Source organism: Euprymna scolopes, chromosome 11, assembly GCF_053919585.1.
Source record: "Euprymna scolopes isolate OS-2025 chromosome 11, ASM5391958v1, whole genome shotgun sequence".
In the NCBI taxonomy this organism is placed as follows: Eukaryota; Metazoa; Mollusca; class Cephalopoda; order Sepiida; family Sepiolidae; genus Euprymna; species Euprymna scolopes.
Genome location: NC_136492.1, coordinates 39,896,836 through 39,915,051, shown reverse-complemented (window position 1 = coordinate 39,915,051; position 18,216 = coordinate 39,896,836). Strand labels below are relative to the sequence as shown.

At 37.6% G+C, this 18,216-nt stretch overlaps 1 protein-coding gene across 2 annotated transcripts in view; it reads left to right on the top strand.

Moving 5' to 3' along the window:
* The window catches only part of LOC145287842 (mitochondrial enolase superfamily member 1-like), a 400,234-nt gene that overhangs the window by 124,339 nt on the left and 257,679 nt on the right, over positions 1-18,216 (top strand). For both annotated transcript variants that reach the window (XM_080135718.1, XM_080135717.1), the window contains exon 4: positions 1,081-1,167. In XM_080135718.1, the coding sequence (XP_079991844.1) occupies positions 1,081-1,167 (87 nt within the window). The remainder of the gene's footprint in view (positions 1-1,080; positions 1,168-18,216) is intronic.

The window sequence follows — 18,216 nt, the reverse complement described above, 5'->3', positions numbered from 1 at the left end:
CTATTCTAATAATTTCTTCCTTCGGACTGCTAGACTTTGAAATTCCCTCTCTGTGTCCGGTTTCCCTGACTGTTCTAACCTACAGAAGTTTAAATGTAGTGTGAACAGACATCTCGCTGCTCAACTCTCCACAGTCTCTTAGGTCCTAAGTGGCAATATGCATTGTTTGGGGTGAAAAGAAGTTAAAATAAAAAAGAAAGAAGGATGAGTCTGTTGATAATAGTATTAAAAATCTTCTTGAAAAATGAGTTAATTATCGATTTCACTAGAGTTTCATGCAAAATGATTTTATCAAGATGTCCTTAATGTCGTTGTGAATGATGCTATCATTTAATCTGGTTTGAATCAAGGTGTATCTTTTGAATTTAAAATGAAATATTTTTTTATTAATGAAATTTGTCAACAAAAGAGCTCTTAGAAGCATCATTACACTAGCTTGATCCCGCATATAAAAAGGTTCAGATTAAAGAGATTTTCTCCAGCACAGCGTGGAACAACATCTGACCACCAATTTGATAACAATATGATCCAAAGACATTTGTAGTTACGAAAAGCTTAAATCACTTTCTCTACCGATGGATATTTAATTATCCGAAATTAATAATAAAAAAAAACTTAAGTTTAAAAAAAATCTAATGATTTTTAATAAAATATTTACATTTTAAATGTGGTTTCGTGGCTTCAATGGTTTTTTATCATTTTATTCAAAATTTTAATTCTCTTAAGGAATATTTTCTTTCGATCAAGGGTATCTTTCCCGTACACAAGGTCCCTATTTTGTGTGCTATGTTCCCTTGTGTTAGTGAGAGTTGTCACCTGACATACCTCATCCAATCAGCTTTTTACACAAAAAATGTGTATTTTGGAAAGTATTAAATTTGCTTTTGGGATGCCATTTGTTTGTGTTATATTTATCGTCTTTATATATGATTTAAATTCTATTTAAAAAAATATAGTTTTACCAATTTCATTTAAATGAGTTGCATTTGATTGAAGAATATTGTTCAGAATTTCATGTAAGCAACTCTTATTAATATGTGTATTATAAATAACGCTCGATGTGTTTATCTTTCGTTACAGATTGGTCCTGAAAAGGGTGTCATCCACATTGCAACAGCTGCCATTGTAAATGCATTATGGGATATATGGGCAAAAATTGAAGGAAAGGTAATCAAATGCAGCAATGTGGAAACTTGCAAAAAATGCAAGCAATATTTATTTTTTTAATTTGTCAGTTTTTATCTCATGATTAAATTCATTCGTAACGTTTAAACTGATGACACCGTATCAAATGCTGAGTGTTTGGTTGTCTACGACTGGTCTCATCCATTACAGTTCTTTGAATGCAAGCGAAACTATTACAGCAACTAACTGTAACCGTACCTTTTTTGCAACAAGTGAGAACAGACGAAAACTGTGGCAATACTGTGACAATACATCTATTCACAACCTCTGAACATTCATAAATTTTCAACCTAGAAAAACATCTTTGTACTGGAACAACTGCCACATTCACTTGATCTTGCTCTGTGTGACATTTTTCTTTTATACTAAACTTTTTGGATTGACGTAAACAGATTCACCATGAAGGACTCTTTTGGGGGTCCTGAAACCTTGAGTTTCATAATTAAAGTAAAAACTAGCGTGTTATGGATTTCTTGTAAGATTCAGGTTATAGAACAATGTGACGGATAACTTTTCCTGATTATCGCCATCTAATATATGAATAACATTGCACATATGTGTGCAGATCACTATTGAATATTTCTATGACTGTCTGCACTTCTAAGCAAACTTATAGACGGTTGCAAACTAATATTATATATTCTCAATGTAGTTTGATAAATATATTTTATATCATTTGAATACTTTGGATTATAGTTCTCATCTTGGAGTGTTATTTTCACAACGTTTCGATTGATGTAACCTCTGACCTTCTTCAGGTGTATCTTGTCGGACACAGTAATCTTTCTGTGGACATCAGGAATCTTTCTGTCAAACTCGAGAATCTTCAAGGAATTTCGAATGGAACCTAGTGGTAGCATGGTTTCGTTCCGTCAGCCACTGTTACCCCACGTGTAGCTCCCTCGTCAGATTGCTGACTCCCAACGTCGTGTACCGTGGATTTTTCATTTGACTATTCTTCTTATGGCCGGATCGTCATTTTCCCATTGGCGACTGTCGATGAGAACACACGCGGTTCACAAAATAGAAATATGAACAAAGAAAAACACAAACGCCAATGTTCACCTATAAATTGACTGTTGAGTGTGTGTGTGTCTTCTCCCCGTTCTATTGATGTTACATTCGTCTATCTCTGTTTCACAGTCAACTCTAAAATTGTCCACGTCTCTATTTCGCAGTCAACTGTAGTCGTTATCAACTCCCATCCGACGTCCAGCGCATCTAGATGTCAACTGACTGTCGCCTCTGTTTTCGTCTCTCAGGTCGCACACCCCACCCTGGCTATCAGAAGCTGCCCTCCCCTGTTTTATCAGTAGGTTTCTATTGTTATTGTTTGCTATTTCCTATCTATAGTTGACTGTAGGATATTTCCGATTTCTTTGTGTATTCTAAGCTATTTCCTATCTATTGTTGACCGTAGGATGTTTCCGATTTCTTTGTTTATTCTAAGCTATTTCCTATCTATTGTTGACTGTAGGATATTTCCGATTTCTTTGTTTATTCTAAGCTATTTCCTATCTATTGTTGACTGTAGGATATTTCCGATTTCTTTGTTTATTCTAAGCTATTTCCTATCTATTGTTGATTGTAGGATATTTCCGATTTCTTTGTTTATTCTTTTCTCTTTCTCTCAGCACTTACTGGCTCAAATCTACCCCAGGGCCACTTTATAGTATCACACCACGACTGGGTGGAAGTCCTTGGTAATTAGCAATTTGTCCGCACTGCGGATTGAACCTTTAATCTGTAGAAGAGTGTAACTTACAACTGAATTTTACCAAGTACTTTATCCACTACACCACGGATCCTTGTGTGAATTAAATAAAGAATTCCGTTCGATATTTTCTGCAGAGTTCCAAGTTCGACAGAAAGTTTCTCGAGTTCAACGAGATACACCTAAAAAATTCTGAGATTACATCAATCAAAAAGTTGAGAAAACAACACTCAAGATGAGAACAGTAGTCCAAAGAAGTCAAATAGTACGAATAATTAATCCTCATCTCAGAAACAAAATATATTTTGCTTTTTTAAATTAAATTATGTTTTCTCAATCTTTGCTCAATGAACTGATTAAACGTGCTCAGCATGAAAAATCTTCAGGGTGGTGAGTATTAAAAAAATATTTATACAAGTTACTTATTTACTTGATGCTAGAGCATGCTTTCATGTAATACAAGTAGATTTACTCGGCGTTGCCCGGTTGTAAATTACGCAAAAATATTATATTTTAATTAATGCAGAATTTTTATTTGTTATAAACACAAATACCGTAGGTATTAAATTCAACGTTAAAGTCATTAAAAACATGAAATGTAAATTAAATATTTTACACATCCGAACGTAACGACTTTTATTCTATAAATAGATAGGCACTCGACCAAGTTATCCGGAAATAGAAATCTTCTTACGCTCTAGAAAGACATGATGATATGACAGCTACCAGTTGACAAAAAGACGGCGGACGGAACACTAGTGTAAAAACGTTAAGTATTTTTTTAAAACTAATCCTAAATGTTTTTATGTTACCTTGTTTTTAAAGTTGTTTTTCGTGTTTTATTTATGTATTTTGTCTGTATTCTCCTGTCTTATCCGTCAGCCACCCCCATGCTACAAAGTAAACGATAAAAACAAACAAAATGCTGGAAACTAACGATAAAAAAAAAATACCGGAAATTATTCTCTATGAGAGTAGATAAACTTAGGACTTTATTTAAGTAGTATACTTAATATATACTATTACTGCAAGCTTGCCTGTATTGAAAATGCTTGCTTCCTTGCTTGCCAATCAAACCATCTAATATAGTTAGCCTTATGTTCAAGTACATTCGAAATATAATACAGTGCAAAGAAACAGTTACTCATGAAAACGAACCTCCTAAAGTAAAACCTTGAATAATTATCTAAACTCGAATGTAAATTAATATTAAGCCGACTTTACAAATTGATAATAGTTAATTATTGGATTTTAACTGGTGAAACTCTAATGATTCAAACTCGATAGATAACGACAAACTTCCACCCATTAATATGGGAGGGGAGATTATCATCAAAAGTGTCCTGAATTGTTAACTTAGCACCGGACTTACTACTTAGATATAAATAAGACTTGTACCCATTCCCCTCCTCCACCCCCCCTTTTTTTTTTAAATGGAGAGTAGATAATACAGTGGATGTGTTATCGGCAGCTCCAGTAACTCTCGCTTCTCCTATTTTGTCATTCAGTCCTCATTTAATGAGTGATTTTTCTGACAAAGGGTGAGGAAAAAGCTGCTTAAAGGTCGGTAGTACTTGGTGACCAGTAGTCTGAGATGTCGGAAATTTTACTGTCTCTGTCTGTCCTTGTGGCCATGTCACTAGTAAAGGTGCTGGAGGTGAACATTTTGTCTGGGCTGACGTTCTCCGCCTGATAGTCAGGAACCCGAACCTTGGATTAACCACTAAGGAGGCTGTCCTATCAGCAGGCGCAAAGTACTGGGACTGCTGTATTGCCATTTGGTGAGTGGATCTGGACCATGCAGTAGTCTCTGGTGGGGCCTCTCGATGCCATACTAGTGGGTAATTGTTACGGCTTTACCTTTTTGTGTGCTACAAAAAAAAAATTTTCCTGTCTTTTTCTCTCTTACTTTCCCTCTCTGTACTGCTCTAACCTATTCCACAAATCCCAAAACCTCAACATGAAATATCTCCAGAATAAAAATTCGATTAAACCTAGACCCCCATCTTCCAATGTAGACCCCTACTACCAGGTCTCCTTCTCCAACATCAGGGGTCTACGTTCCAACCTTCCAGAGGTTGAAACCCAATTACAGGAGACGAAACCGGACATATTATTTCTAAGTGAAACTGGAATAGGGCCGACCACTTCCTTAGATGAGTTCATAATTAACGGATACTCTAATTAAACAGCTAAATCTGACACCCAAGATCGCCATGTGCATGGAATATGTGCCTACATTAAGGATGGCTTCCCGTGTGGCAGGGATACCTCTAGAGAAGATCCTAATTTACCCTATATGTGCTTCAGGGTTGCACTTGCTAACACCACTGCATTTATATTTGCCCTCTATAGGCCCCACAACAGTGGAGTTACTATCTTTAAGAGCATATCTGAGAAAATAGACCACATACTGTCTTCACATCCCTCGGCTAACATCCACATCTGTGGTGACTTCAACGTCCATAACGTGGAATGGCTGACCCACTCAAATAAGACAGATGATGAGGGGAGGTTTTGTCATGATTTTGCCATTGCTTATGACCTCACTAAGATTGTTCGCGAACCCACCTGTGTGCCCCATACACCCGGTCAATATGCAAGCCTCCTAGACCTTTTTCTCTCAACTTCCCCTGAGCTATGTTCATGTTCCGTTCATTCTCCTCTAGGATCCTCCGACCACTCCGTCGTATCAGTTAAGATAAAAACGAAATGTAAGAAGCCCCCAGACGTACCCCTCCACCATACTGTATACCGATACTCTATGGCTGACTGGGATAGCTTCCGTACATTCATATCTGATTTACCTCTGCACTCCATGTTTAAAAAGGAAGTGTCCTCTATAGTATCAGATCTGACGGAATGGTTAATTGTAGGCATAGACCAATTCATACCATCTAAAAAATTCCAACAAAAACCTAACAGCCAGCCATGGTTCTCCCCAGAATGTGCTGCTGCTATCGCGCACAGAAATTACTTTTTCCATAGCTACCAACGTAATAGATGTACTGAGACTAAAGCTGCTTTCAGGACTGCCAGCAACCACTGTAAAAGAGTAATAAAAACTGCAAGAGAGCTATATGCCCAGTCTGTTAAATCCAAGGTAGCTGATCAGCGGCTTGGTTCCCACCAGTTTTGGCAAATAACAAATAGGATCCTGAACAGAAGTGTGCGTTCTATCCCAACCATTATCAATGGACCAGAGGTCATCTCGTCAGCATCAGACAAGGCCAAACTATTTGCAAAGAACTTTGCAGCTAATTCTATCCTATGCGACGAAGGCCATCAACTCCCCATATTTCCTCCTATAACACAGAACAAGCTAAGTAACATACAAATATCCGTGCATGAGGTCGCCAAGCTAATCAAGAACCTAGATTCCAGTAAAGTAACTGGCCCTGATGGCATCCCAATTATAGTGTTAAAAAAGCTTCAACCAGAACTTGCTCCCATACTTACAAAACTATTTAAGCGCTGCCTTAAGGAGAAGTGCTTTCCAACTCCCTGGAAGACCTCATCAGTTTGCCCTATATTTAAGAATTCAGGTGATAAGTCATCTCCCTCTCAGTACAGACCAATAAGTCTCCTGTGTGTTATGAGTAAGTTGCTGGAATCCATATTAAATAGAGAAATAGTCAACCACCTCAGCAGGAATAACCTTCTTAGTGACACACAATATGGTTTCCGCTCTGCAAGATCTACCGCAGATGTGCTGACAGTTATATCCCACAGAATTAGTGAATCTCTTGACAAAGGCTTCCTTTCTAGAGCAATTGCTCTTGACATATCAAAGGCCTTCGACAAGGTATGGCATAAGGGTCTACTTCACAAGATTTCCAGCTACGGTATAACTGGAAATGTTTTCTCAATCATTAAATCATTTCTCTCCGATAGGCTCATAAGAGTAGTGGTAGATGGACAAAAATCGGAGGCCTGCAATATAAATGCTGGAGTCCCTCAGGGGTCAATCCTAGGCCCAACTCTCTTCCTGATCTACATCAATGACCTCCCTAAACACATACTTAAATCATTCGTTGACATCTATGCTGATGACACGACCATCTACGGCAACACATCAAAGGCTGTAAATGACAAAGTTCTCTCTGATTCTCTCTCCTCTGATCTTGAGCGCGTGGTTCAGTGGGGGAAGATGTGGCTGGTTACTTTTAATGCATCCGAAACCAAACTCCTATCCTTACATCATCAACGCTCTGATCCCCATCTGGCATCAATTGAAATGGATGGCTCTCGTCTGGGTGAGGCCCCGTGTTTTGACAAGCTTCTGGGTTTGACCTTTACTCCTGATCTGAAATGGAACACGTACATCAAGTCTGTTGCCAAGGTTGCTGGAAAGATGGTGGGATCCTTCTACCACTCCAGAAGATATCTCACTACTGATGCAATTCTCTATCTATATAAAAGCCAAGTACGTCCAAGGATGGAGTACTGTTGCCATATCTGGGCAGGAGCTGCTAAAAACAGCCTATCCTGCTTTGACAGAGTACAAAATAGACTTCGTGGCTTAGTGGGGGATGCCCTTTTCTCTACCCTGCAACCTCTCTCCCACAGAAGAGACGTTGCGAGCCTATCCTTGTTTTATCGTTATTTCCATGGCAGGTGCTCGTCTGAACTCCAATCTCTGGTCCCCCCTCGCCAATCTTTCACAAAAAACACCCGTCTAGCTGAATCCACTGTGAAAAATTTCCCCCACTCTATATCTGTGCCTAAATCAAAATGTGGATTCCATAAACAAAGCTTCTTTCTTAGAACTGCACGCCTGTGGAACTCTGTTCCGTCTGCCTGCTTCCCACCGGACTACAACTTGGATGTCTTCAAGTCCAATGTTAACAAATTCCTAATGAACCGCCCCATTAAGTAAACACTTCATCAAATCTCCACACTAACGTAATGTACTTGCAATAACCCTTATCCCTGAGTGGCTTCCAGGCCTTGATAAGTGGTGATCACTGTGTAAAAAAAAAAAAAAAAGAAATAAAATACGGAAAGAAACTGAGACACTTGCATGCGAGCATCATGTTTTTTTTTTAAACAGTTCACTTCTTGTAAGTAAAAAAAACATACTCAAGCTGAGATCGAAACCAAAACCCAAAGACAGTCAGTCAAGTACAATAACCATTACACCAGCCTGACAAGACTTTTCAAGCCAACTCATACTTAACATAAGGAAGCAGTCATGTTTCACGACCGCACATGTACAATCGTGAAACAGTTGAAGACAGATAAAAATCCAGTGGCTTCCTACCAATTTTTCAATTTTGATCCCTTAGCAACCCTTTTTTCTGAATGAAAACGGGTTAAAAACTTTTCACGTGTCTGAATATTCTATATACCAAATTTCTTGTAGATCGAAAATTCGTTGAGAAGTGTCTCACGCACACACATTCTCACTTTTATAGATAGATTATTTAGAAATGTATCTGATTTAAAGTATTCGATTGTAACTTTAATTCAAATGACAATCTAAAGGGGACAGGGTATGTTTTTGAATTTTCGGTAATTATTGAGAAATGTTTCCACATTACTGGTTGTTCAAGCTGAACTGTAATGTTGTGTGTTTCTGTATAACATGAGGGAGGATGTAAATCATGCATCTATGAGGTTCTATTATCGTCTAGTGTATGAGTGTGGCCGTCTAGCTAAAGTTCGTTGAGTGTGTATGCACATTAAAATACAGTTCATGACGGGACAAATTAATATACATACATAAATACCTTTACAACACAAAAGGACGAATAACACTTATTTGGGGGGTTTGAGATCTGATCTATCGAGAAACACATTTGGTCTATCTTGGATCTTGTCTTCACGGAAAAGCTGCAATATAAAATTCTCCCAAAGAACGACAGAACCTCGGGTTTTATTTTCGGCAACTTTTTATTCCGGATGTTTCCCCGTCCATTATTTCTTACATTTGATAGGCATTGCTTCGAGCCATTATGACCAGTCGGCTCCTCAACTCTGTCCGTCTCCTTCAAGCTCTAGATACTAATTCTCACGTATCTCAAAAAGACCATCTCTCCCTCTAAATGACCTCATTAGTATACATCAGTAAGATAATCGCCTGATGTCTTTACATGTCATTATTTCTAAGTTATCAAATTGTTATGATAACATTTTTAAGTTAACATTCCTAAATCAATGTAAATAAATATTTATTTTAAATATTTTGATTATTTTAAAACATATTTTAGCTGACAAAACGTTTTAGCTTGAATAATCATAATACTTGTAAACCAGTACACGTTTCAGCGTTGCCCGACTAATATCTAACACATCTACTTGTAAAAAAAAAAAAAGCTGTAACGAAAGTATATTTCTCTTAGTCTATCTATTTATCCGTTGAACTTTTTCTCGAAAACTACTGGGCTGATCTGATTGAAATTTTGCATGGAACTTTATTATGAAAAGGTGCAACGAACTATGGTATCCGTTCGATGCATATTTATGGATTAATAGGTATTAGTAACCACAATACTACATTTACTCTAGAAATTTTCTCGGAAACTACTGAGCCGAGTTAGATGAAATTTTGTGTGGATCTTTGTTAAGATAATATGTCGCAAACTAAGTATTATAGTATCCATTCGATGCCCAGTTAGCGATTATTAGGAATTAGTACATCATGCAAAACTGAACCATACTCAACCATCAATTTGCCATAAAGCACTTATCTTAAGGCAACAGGCTATAATTTTTGCCTGTTAAAACGAGCAAAATGTTTAGTGTTATCATAATTCCAATAACACGGTACAAGAATAACAAATGGAAATTAGTTACTAAAACTTGAAGTTTGATTTGTCAGCTTAAATGCAACTTTTAAAATATCACGGCACAACTTTATATGTTAGATTTATCATTTTTTTTTTTCGTAAACATTAAAACGCAAGTAAAAGGATTTATGACGTGTTGTTTAGATTAAGGATTAGGTTTAGTCTTGGGAGAATCTTGCCATAGATGATTAGCTCCCTTATCGACAACTTAAAAAAAGGTCATATCTACAATTGTCAGCGATTTGAAGTTATGGTCGATAACATGTTTTATGTAGGATCACTTTACACAAAAACTGGCTATACGGGCTTTTTGTAGGTCGATTAGCTAACATGATCGACTGGTGTTGACGTTACATGATAATTTAAAATTGTGAAATACAACTATAGGAACGAAATGCATTTTTAATAGTTTTTGCCGAAAAACCCCCCCAACTTTTTTTCAGACAATTTTTGAAAAAGAGAAGACACAAAAAAATAAAAACTATTAAAACTCACTTGGTTCCTATAATCGGATTTCGCAATTTTAAATTATCACGTTACGTGACGTCAACATCAGTCGGCCATGTTGGCTAATCAACCTACAAAAGTCCATATAACCCAAAAACCTTTAATCATGAGAAAATTAGAGATAGTAAATTTCTGTTTCGGAATAAATGCGCCAGCGGTAAATGTCTGGCTTTACTGGCAAGAAAATTGAATTCAAAGCTATGTCGTTTGACAATAATGATAAACAGAGTATATATATATATATATATATATATATATATATATATATATATATATATATATATATATATATATATATAGACACCTCCGTTCAACTAGACTGAATGAACTACAAATAACACTGCGGAAAAGAGGATATCCACTACCACTAATACAGAAAGGTATTGAACTGGCTGAAAAAATTCCAATAGACCAACTAAGAACCCCAAAAGAACACAACAAAGAACAAATTTTAGCATACATCTCTACACACAACACAAACAACCCAGAACTATTCACACAGATAACAAAAAACCTTATCCTCCTCAATCAGAACGACAAACTAAACAACATACTTAAAACAACAAAAATAATAAAAAGCAAACGCCAACCCAAAAACTTAAAACACATCCTAACTTCCTCAAAACTCGTCCCACATACTACAAAAGGGGTTACAAAATGCAACAAACCGCGATGTGGAGTAATAGAAGGTAACACATACACATTCAAAAACGTGCACGCATACAACCACACACAGACATAACACCCCTATCTCTAATACAACACACTGAATAATACCAACCCTACTTAACCTCGAAACCAACAACACTAGGAAACACCTAGAACCATAGTATAACATCTGTTCCAACACCTCGCTCCCTCCTCAGTCAGTGGAGAAGAACCCCCTCATGACTGAAACAACTATCATCCCTTCTATCATCCCCCTCCCATACCTATACCCCCTCCAATTGCCCCCCCCTCTGGGGAACAAAATCTCCCCCACACTAGGAACTGATCCTGGGTCTGGCCATACCCACATGGGGAGACAAATAAATAGAAACATTAAAAAATCCCCTATACATATTTTAAATACACCCCTCTATCTAAACAAACATAATATAAAGAATACCCGAAAAGACTAAAACGAAAAATCACAATACTAAAATCCAAGAATCCAAAAATAAATATCAAAATAGAATGAAAGCACCCCTACCCTTATTTCAGAAGAGCTGACTCCCCCCCCTCCTAACACATACATATTAGTAACGACCTCGGATCACAGTCACCTTCCTAAGGAAGAAAATAACCTCATAATACTATAAAACAGTATATACATTCTCAAACCAATAAAAGCAAACACACACACGCACACACACACACGCGCACGCGCACACACACACACACACACACACACACACACACACACACACACACACACCCTACCCCACCCTAAAGGAAAAGAAAAAAACACTAGCAGAAAGAGAGAGTGACTACAACCAGGTCAGCAGCCTGGACAAGCCCAATAAAAGAGTAATAAAAATTGAACATGCCAATGGATAATAAACACTTACAAGCCTCCACCCCTTGGAAAAACTTCAAATGAACTACGAAAATTGCCATTTTTATATCTCCAACACATTTGAAAATAATTTCTGACGAGGACGCTTCACAGAACGTCTGAAACGCTCGTAAAAACGATTTCAATGACTTAAAAACATTATTACAATGATCCAAACATAATTCTCAATGAAAAACCAAGACACGAAATAATAAAATAATATTAAAAAATACACATTGTTGGTGACTACTCCCTTATATATATATATATATATATATATATATATATATATATATATATATATATATATATATATTCACTTCCACACTTCAAAGAATCATTGTGAATAAAGTTAAAAGAATAGTTTCTAAAGAAATGACAGACAAATTTAAATTCAGTTTTCGTTTGCTAGACTTTGAAGCTGAATATCTGAAAACTACAACAAAATACATTTTTCTTTCTTTTTTAATTTCTGGTGACGAACTGCATCAGCAACTAAAATATTGTGTGGCGTGCAATGGAATAGAAGATCGGAATCAACAAAATCTGGCATGTTGTCAGTAACTACGCATTCCACCACCAGCATTTCAGTTGGAATGTAGACTTCTGTTATTAATAAGAACGGGTTCATTCTTTATATGTGATGATTCAATCTACGCGTGTAGCGATGAAAACTTGGCAAATCAACGTAGAATTTATTTGGAACTTGTGCATAATAGACGAAAGAAAAAGTGTATTCATTTTTTTATCTTTTTTTTTTTTTGCGGAGTGTTATCCTCATCTTCATAGTTGCTGTCTCACCATGTTCTGACTAACTCATCCTCTGGCCAGAGGTTAGGGTTAGTCCGAACGTGGTGAGACAACAACAATTACGGAAAACAGTAATTACTGGGGATACAAGACTCAGCATTCCTATCTCGTCGCGGTTAACCACCTGAAGAAAGCCAGAGGATGAGTTTTTCTTTCTTTTTTTTCTTTTTTTTACTGCATTTTCACTCCAAACAAGACACATTGCCACTTTGTTGTAGGGCGCTACTATCAGGGACATAAGCATCAGGGGTACTGTGTTGAGCAGCAAGATGTCGGTTCACGTTACACTTGAACTTCTGCATGTCAGTACAGTCGGGGAAGCAGGGACCCAGAAGGGAATTCCAAAGTCTAGCTGTTCTAGGGAAGAAACTATTGGAGTAGAAGGCTCTCTTGCATCTAGGGATCTCTACTGTGAAGGGGTGGGATTTTACTGCTTGTCGGGTTTGTCGGGGGTATTTACGTCGAGGGGGCAAAAGTGTTTGCAGTTCGTCAGTGCATTCACCATTAAAGTACTTGTAGAACAGGCAGAGGGATGCAACATTTCGTCGATGTGACAGAGACTGAAGTTTAGCTGACAGTTCAGGACCTATCAGATTGGCGACTCTCTTTTGAACCTTGTCTAGGAGCGAGAGACTAGTAGCAGATGCACCAGCCCAAATATGATAACAATACTCCATACATGGGCGAATGGTGGCCTTATAGAGGTATAGGATACTTTCAGGCGTTAATAGCTTTCTAGCACGGTAAAGAGAACCCACCTTCTTCACAGCGGTCCTGGCAATGTTCTCAATGTTATTGTTCCAACTCATGTTTCCTATGAACGTTAGGCCGAGGTGTTTAAAAGATGTACTTTCAGATAAAGAGTCATTGCCCATTGCTATTAGCGGTAGGGAAGGTTTCTTGTAATTATTGAAGGAAACAAGTTTAGTCTTGGCAGCATTGAAGGTGACCATCCATTTATGTCCCCATTCCACTATGGATTGGAGGTCTTCCTCTAATGTTTCTGCCATTTCTTTAGATATGTGTTCATTTGTTTTCCTGTCGTGTCTGTTATAGAGCGTGGTGTCGTCAGCATACATACCCATCTCAGAGACAATTTTGTCAGGGAGGTCATTTATGAATATTAGGAATAACAGAGGTCCAAGGATAGATTCCTGAGGCACTCCCGCATTTATATCATATTGTTTAGATGTACGATCGTAAAGGACAACCTGGATTTTTCTCTTATCTAAGAAAGATCTAATTATGTTATGTATTCTTCCAGTGATGCCGTATGATCTGATTTTCTTGAGAAGACCCTCATGCCATACTCTGTCAAAAGCCTTAGATATATCTAGAGCTACCGCTCTACCCTCCCCGCTTTGTCCAGTGAATGGTATATACATTCTGAGATTACAGTTAGAATGTCTGCTGTGGAACGGGCTTGCCTTAATCCATATTGTTGGTCGGTCAGAAGTTTAGCATCTGTAAGGTGATTGACTAGAGCTTGGTTAATAATGGTCTCAAATATTTTGGCGAAAAGGGGGAAGAAACTAATGGGGGCGATAATTTACTGGGTCAGTTCTTCCGCCAGAATTCTTGAATATTGGCACCACAGAAGCAGTTTTCCAGCAGGCAGGAAAGCAAGATTCATTAAGGAATTTGTTGTAAAGTTTGGAGAGAACTGGAGTTACTTCGGCGGCGCACTTTTTTAATAGCACAGCCGGGATGAGATCAGGTCCACATGCTTTAGCAGTGTTAAGCTTTCTTATGATAGCATGCACCTGAGCAGGGGTGATTTTCAGATCGTCTAGTGTGGCGTCTGCCCGCAAAGGAAAGTCAGGGAGGGGGTAGTAAGCAGAGTTCAGTGTGTAGTTTGAGGCAAACCGACTGGTAAGCATGTTAGCCTACTCAGTTGCAGAGCAAACAACCTCATGATTGTTGGATAGTGGGGGGAATTGTTGATTGCTCATTATTTACTACACTGTTGTAGATTTTCCAGAAGTCTCGGGTTCCTAATTTCTGTGCTTTGATGCGTTTTTTGGTGGTTCCAGTAAATTCTCTCTTAGCTGTCGCTATTTCTTTCTTACAGTTATTTCTGGCTTCTATATACTTCTGCCTGTTTGAACTGGACTTATGTCGGTTCCATTTGCGGTACGCATGCTGCCTTTGTGCTATGGAAGCTGCACAAGTAGAAATGAACCATTGGGGAGAGTGGGGTTTGCTATAGAATTTGCGCATGGGAACATGTGCTTCAATTGCCACTTTGAACCATTCAGTTGTCTCATTCGCGCAATGTTCAGCGGGAAGTGAAAGATATTTTCCCATGGAGCGTCCCTGATGAGGTCCCTGATGGCTTCCTAGTCAGCCTTTTTATAGTATCTCGTTGTTTTGAGCAGTGGCTCTTCAGTTTTGGCTCTAGAGTTTAGGGCGATTTCAACCATTACCACTGCATGATTGGCGTTCCCAAGAGGGCTGTGGGCATTCGTTACACAGTCATCGGGAACTGTGGTCAGAAACAGATCTAGAAGTGAAACATGTTGTTCTTGCTGGTCTGGGAAACGGGTTGAAAACGTAACCATCTGTGATAGGGAATGAGATATAGAGAAGTTACGTGTTGTGATACCAGCTGCATTTGTGTAAATAGAAAATCCAAGTCAGTTGCTGTGGTGGACATTGATGTCACCAAATACATGTACTTGTGCGCTAGTGTCGATGGAAACTGCTGTATCTATGCTGTCAGAGACTTTGTTTATTAGGGTACAGTCCTGGGTCGAGGGAGAGCGGTAGAGAAAATAAAAGTAGCTAATGTTATGTTGTATGTTAAGTCTAAAGCACATAAAGGCTTGATCGTCCGATTCTAGTTTAGTTTCTCTAGTCAAAGGGAGAGTGTTTCAAATGTAGACTCCAAGCCCATGCATATGTCTGTCAGAGTCCTTACGGCAGAGTGGGAGGTATCCAGGCATGTTAAAGTAGTTAGAGGGGATGGAGGAGTGTAGTTTAGTCTCACTTAGTGTTAAGATATCCGGGGTGTTTGTTAGGAGAAATGCTTCAACATCATTTAAATTAGTTCTAAGTCCACGGATGTTCGTAAATGCAAGCCTCAAGGGAGAAGGCAGGTTGGTTTTGTTTGAGTTTGGGCCTGGTTTTAGCATAATTTTTTTAATGTAGTGGTGAAGCAACAACAATTATGAAGATGAGAATAACAGTCCGCAAAAAACATGAATATAGAAATTATGAAACCTCATCTCAAAGGATTAAAAAAAATCAAATAAAAAATAATACATAAAGAAACTCGTGTGTAACAGGTCAAAGAAAAAGATATTTCAAAGTTGTACATAACAGAAAAAAGAAAATTCTATTTAAAACTTAAGCACAATTGACCAACCAACCAACTGACATACCACGCTCCTTAGATATGAAGACGCACCCAAAAATGTCTGTTCTGCTCTAATAAATGTGCTGCCTGTGCATCATTATTGACGAGTGAAAAACGAGATGTCGCTTGCTAAATGCATCTATTTTCGTTCGTTTTAAAAACATACGTTGCGACCAACTCTGTTGTTTGCTGGTTGGTTGAAAAATAATTATTTCAGATTCTGATTGCATCTGCATAACTGGGAGACTGAACACCAGCTGATCGACCCGGAAGGGGTACTTTCTATAACACTTATGGAGGGAGGGGGATCTTAGTTTTATTTTGGGACCCCTTATTTAAAGTGTTATCAAACAAGTTATATTAAAAATGCGTTTAACAATAACAACATGGTTTTAGTATACTGAATATGCGCATTGATCTTGCCTAAACTTAAATTTCCCTCTTTTGAAATGGCCAAGAGGCTAAATTTGAAAATTTGTATTGCTTGGATAAAACAACTTGAAATGGTAAACTGGCATTTTTTAACTTCTGCATTAGATTGGAGAAACCCGAGCATAAATCGACGGAGGTACTGTGGAGTGATTTCTAGTTCTGCATCCTTCCACTTAACCGACGTTTACACCTGTACATTGCTTCTTATCGATTATTATTATTGATTATCGGAAATATGTGAACAGATGTTTTTATTTTTATTTTTTTTGCTTTTTTATCAGTTTCTAATATATAAAATACTTCAACATGAACAGATAAAAAAAAAAAGCAAACGGATGTTGTATTAAAATATAGAGTTTTGATTGAATAAGAATCTAAATATAAAATATTTATTTTAGCCAATCAGCAGCACGGAAATTTTACCCGCCTGCAATAATAAGAAACGTTACAATAATTCACGCCTATTGCTGGGAGTAAAAATCAGATGGTCTTCATCGTTGTTGTGGTCAACGAACTCTTACTCTGCCTATTATTTTTAGTCAATCAACCACGTTTGCATACAGACAAACTCCAATTGTATTTTAATGATATATAGAGTTATCTCCTACTAGTAGGGAGACCCAACGTTGTCCGGGATTGTATGATGATCAACGAATGTTTCACACTCCCATATTTTTCATTGTCATCGAAATTGGTGAAATCGCATATTTTTCAATCAAATCGATTGACTGCTTGACATACTTGGGGATCCATTGTGGTGTACTGGAAGGAAGCTTCACATGCCTTCCCGCAGTGACTTAGTCCACAATACATTTTAGTCTACATTGCACTGTAGAGAACCTACTGTTAATTTTATAAAGTTTATATATATATAATGGATTGACTAAAGTTTAAAATGCAAAAGCCAAGTATCATGGTTCAATATATAGAAAAGACATAGGATAAAAAAATCAAAGTATCTACAATACATATATAGAAAAGACATAGGATAAAAAAATCAAAGTGTCTACAATACATATATAGAAAAGACATAGGATAAAAAAGTAAAGTATCAACAATACATATATAGAAAAGACATAGGATAAAAAAAATCAAAGTATCAACAATACAATGCTCCTCTTGGCTACCTAACGGGAGCTGAGGAGTGAGGCGTGTGTTCTGTCTCTAGTCGCCGTGGAAGTAAGGACGTTTCCTTCACTCGAATGTACCACGTAAACCGTTCTTACTTTTCATTGGCTGGAACCTCTGATGACGTATAAGAAGAAAGGAAGGAAAAGATAAAAGAGTAGGGAGAAAGAGATAACTAAGGTGAGAATACAGCCTAGTCTCGTAGTAGTAGCAGCTCGCTACAAGAGTCCCCCTCCAATTAACGGAGTTAAGTAACTTATACCCAAATATTAAATCTGTTCTTTGTTTAAAAATAAAAGTATTCGTTTTTCTTCTTCCATGTCACCTTCCTTCCTGCTCTAGACTTATATGTGTCAGTAGCAATTCCATCATCGACTTTGTCGGTATCGTCTGTCCTAATAATCTTATCACTAGTATTAACTTTATCTGTCTGTGACATATATATAGTAAATGTTCTTCGAGGGGGAAAAAAAGTTCGTCTGGTGAAATTTACCACTTGTGTTCCAAAGATGGCGTATGTTGTCACGCACGTGCGTTTCAAAGAAAGTTTTTGTATGTGTGTCAGCACGCCGTTTGTGAATCTGTTTTAACTGCTCGGGCCGCTTTCGTCGGAGAATAGTTTTTAGACCTGGTTCTAATTTAGCAATTTATCTGATGAAAATCACGTAAAATGACTTTTTTTTTCTTTAGTGTAAAACCGTTTCGCAAAAATAGCAATATATATATACATATATATGACTGGCATTTCTTAGGA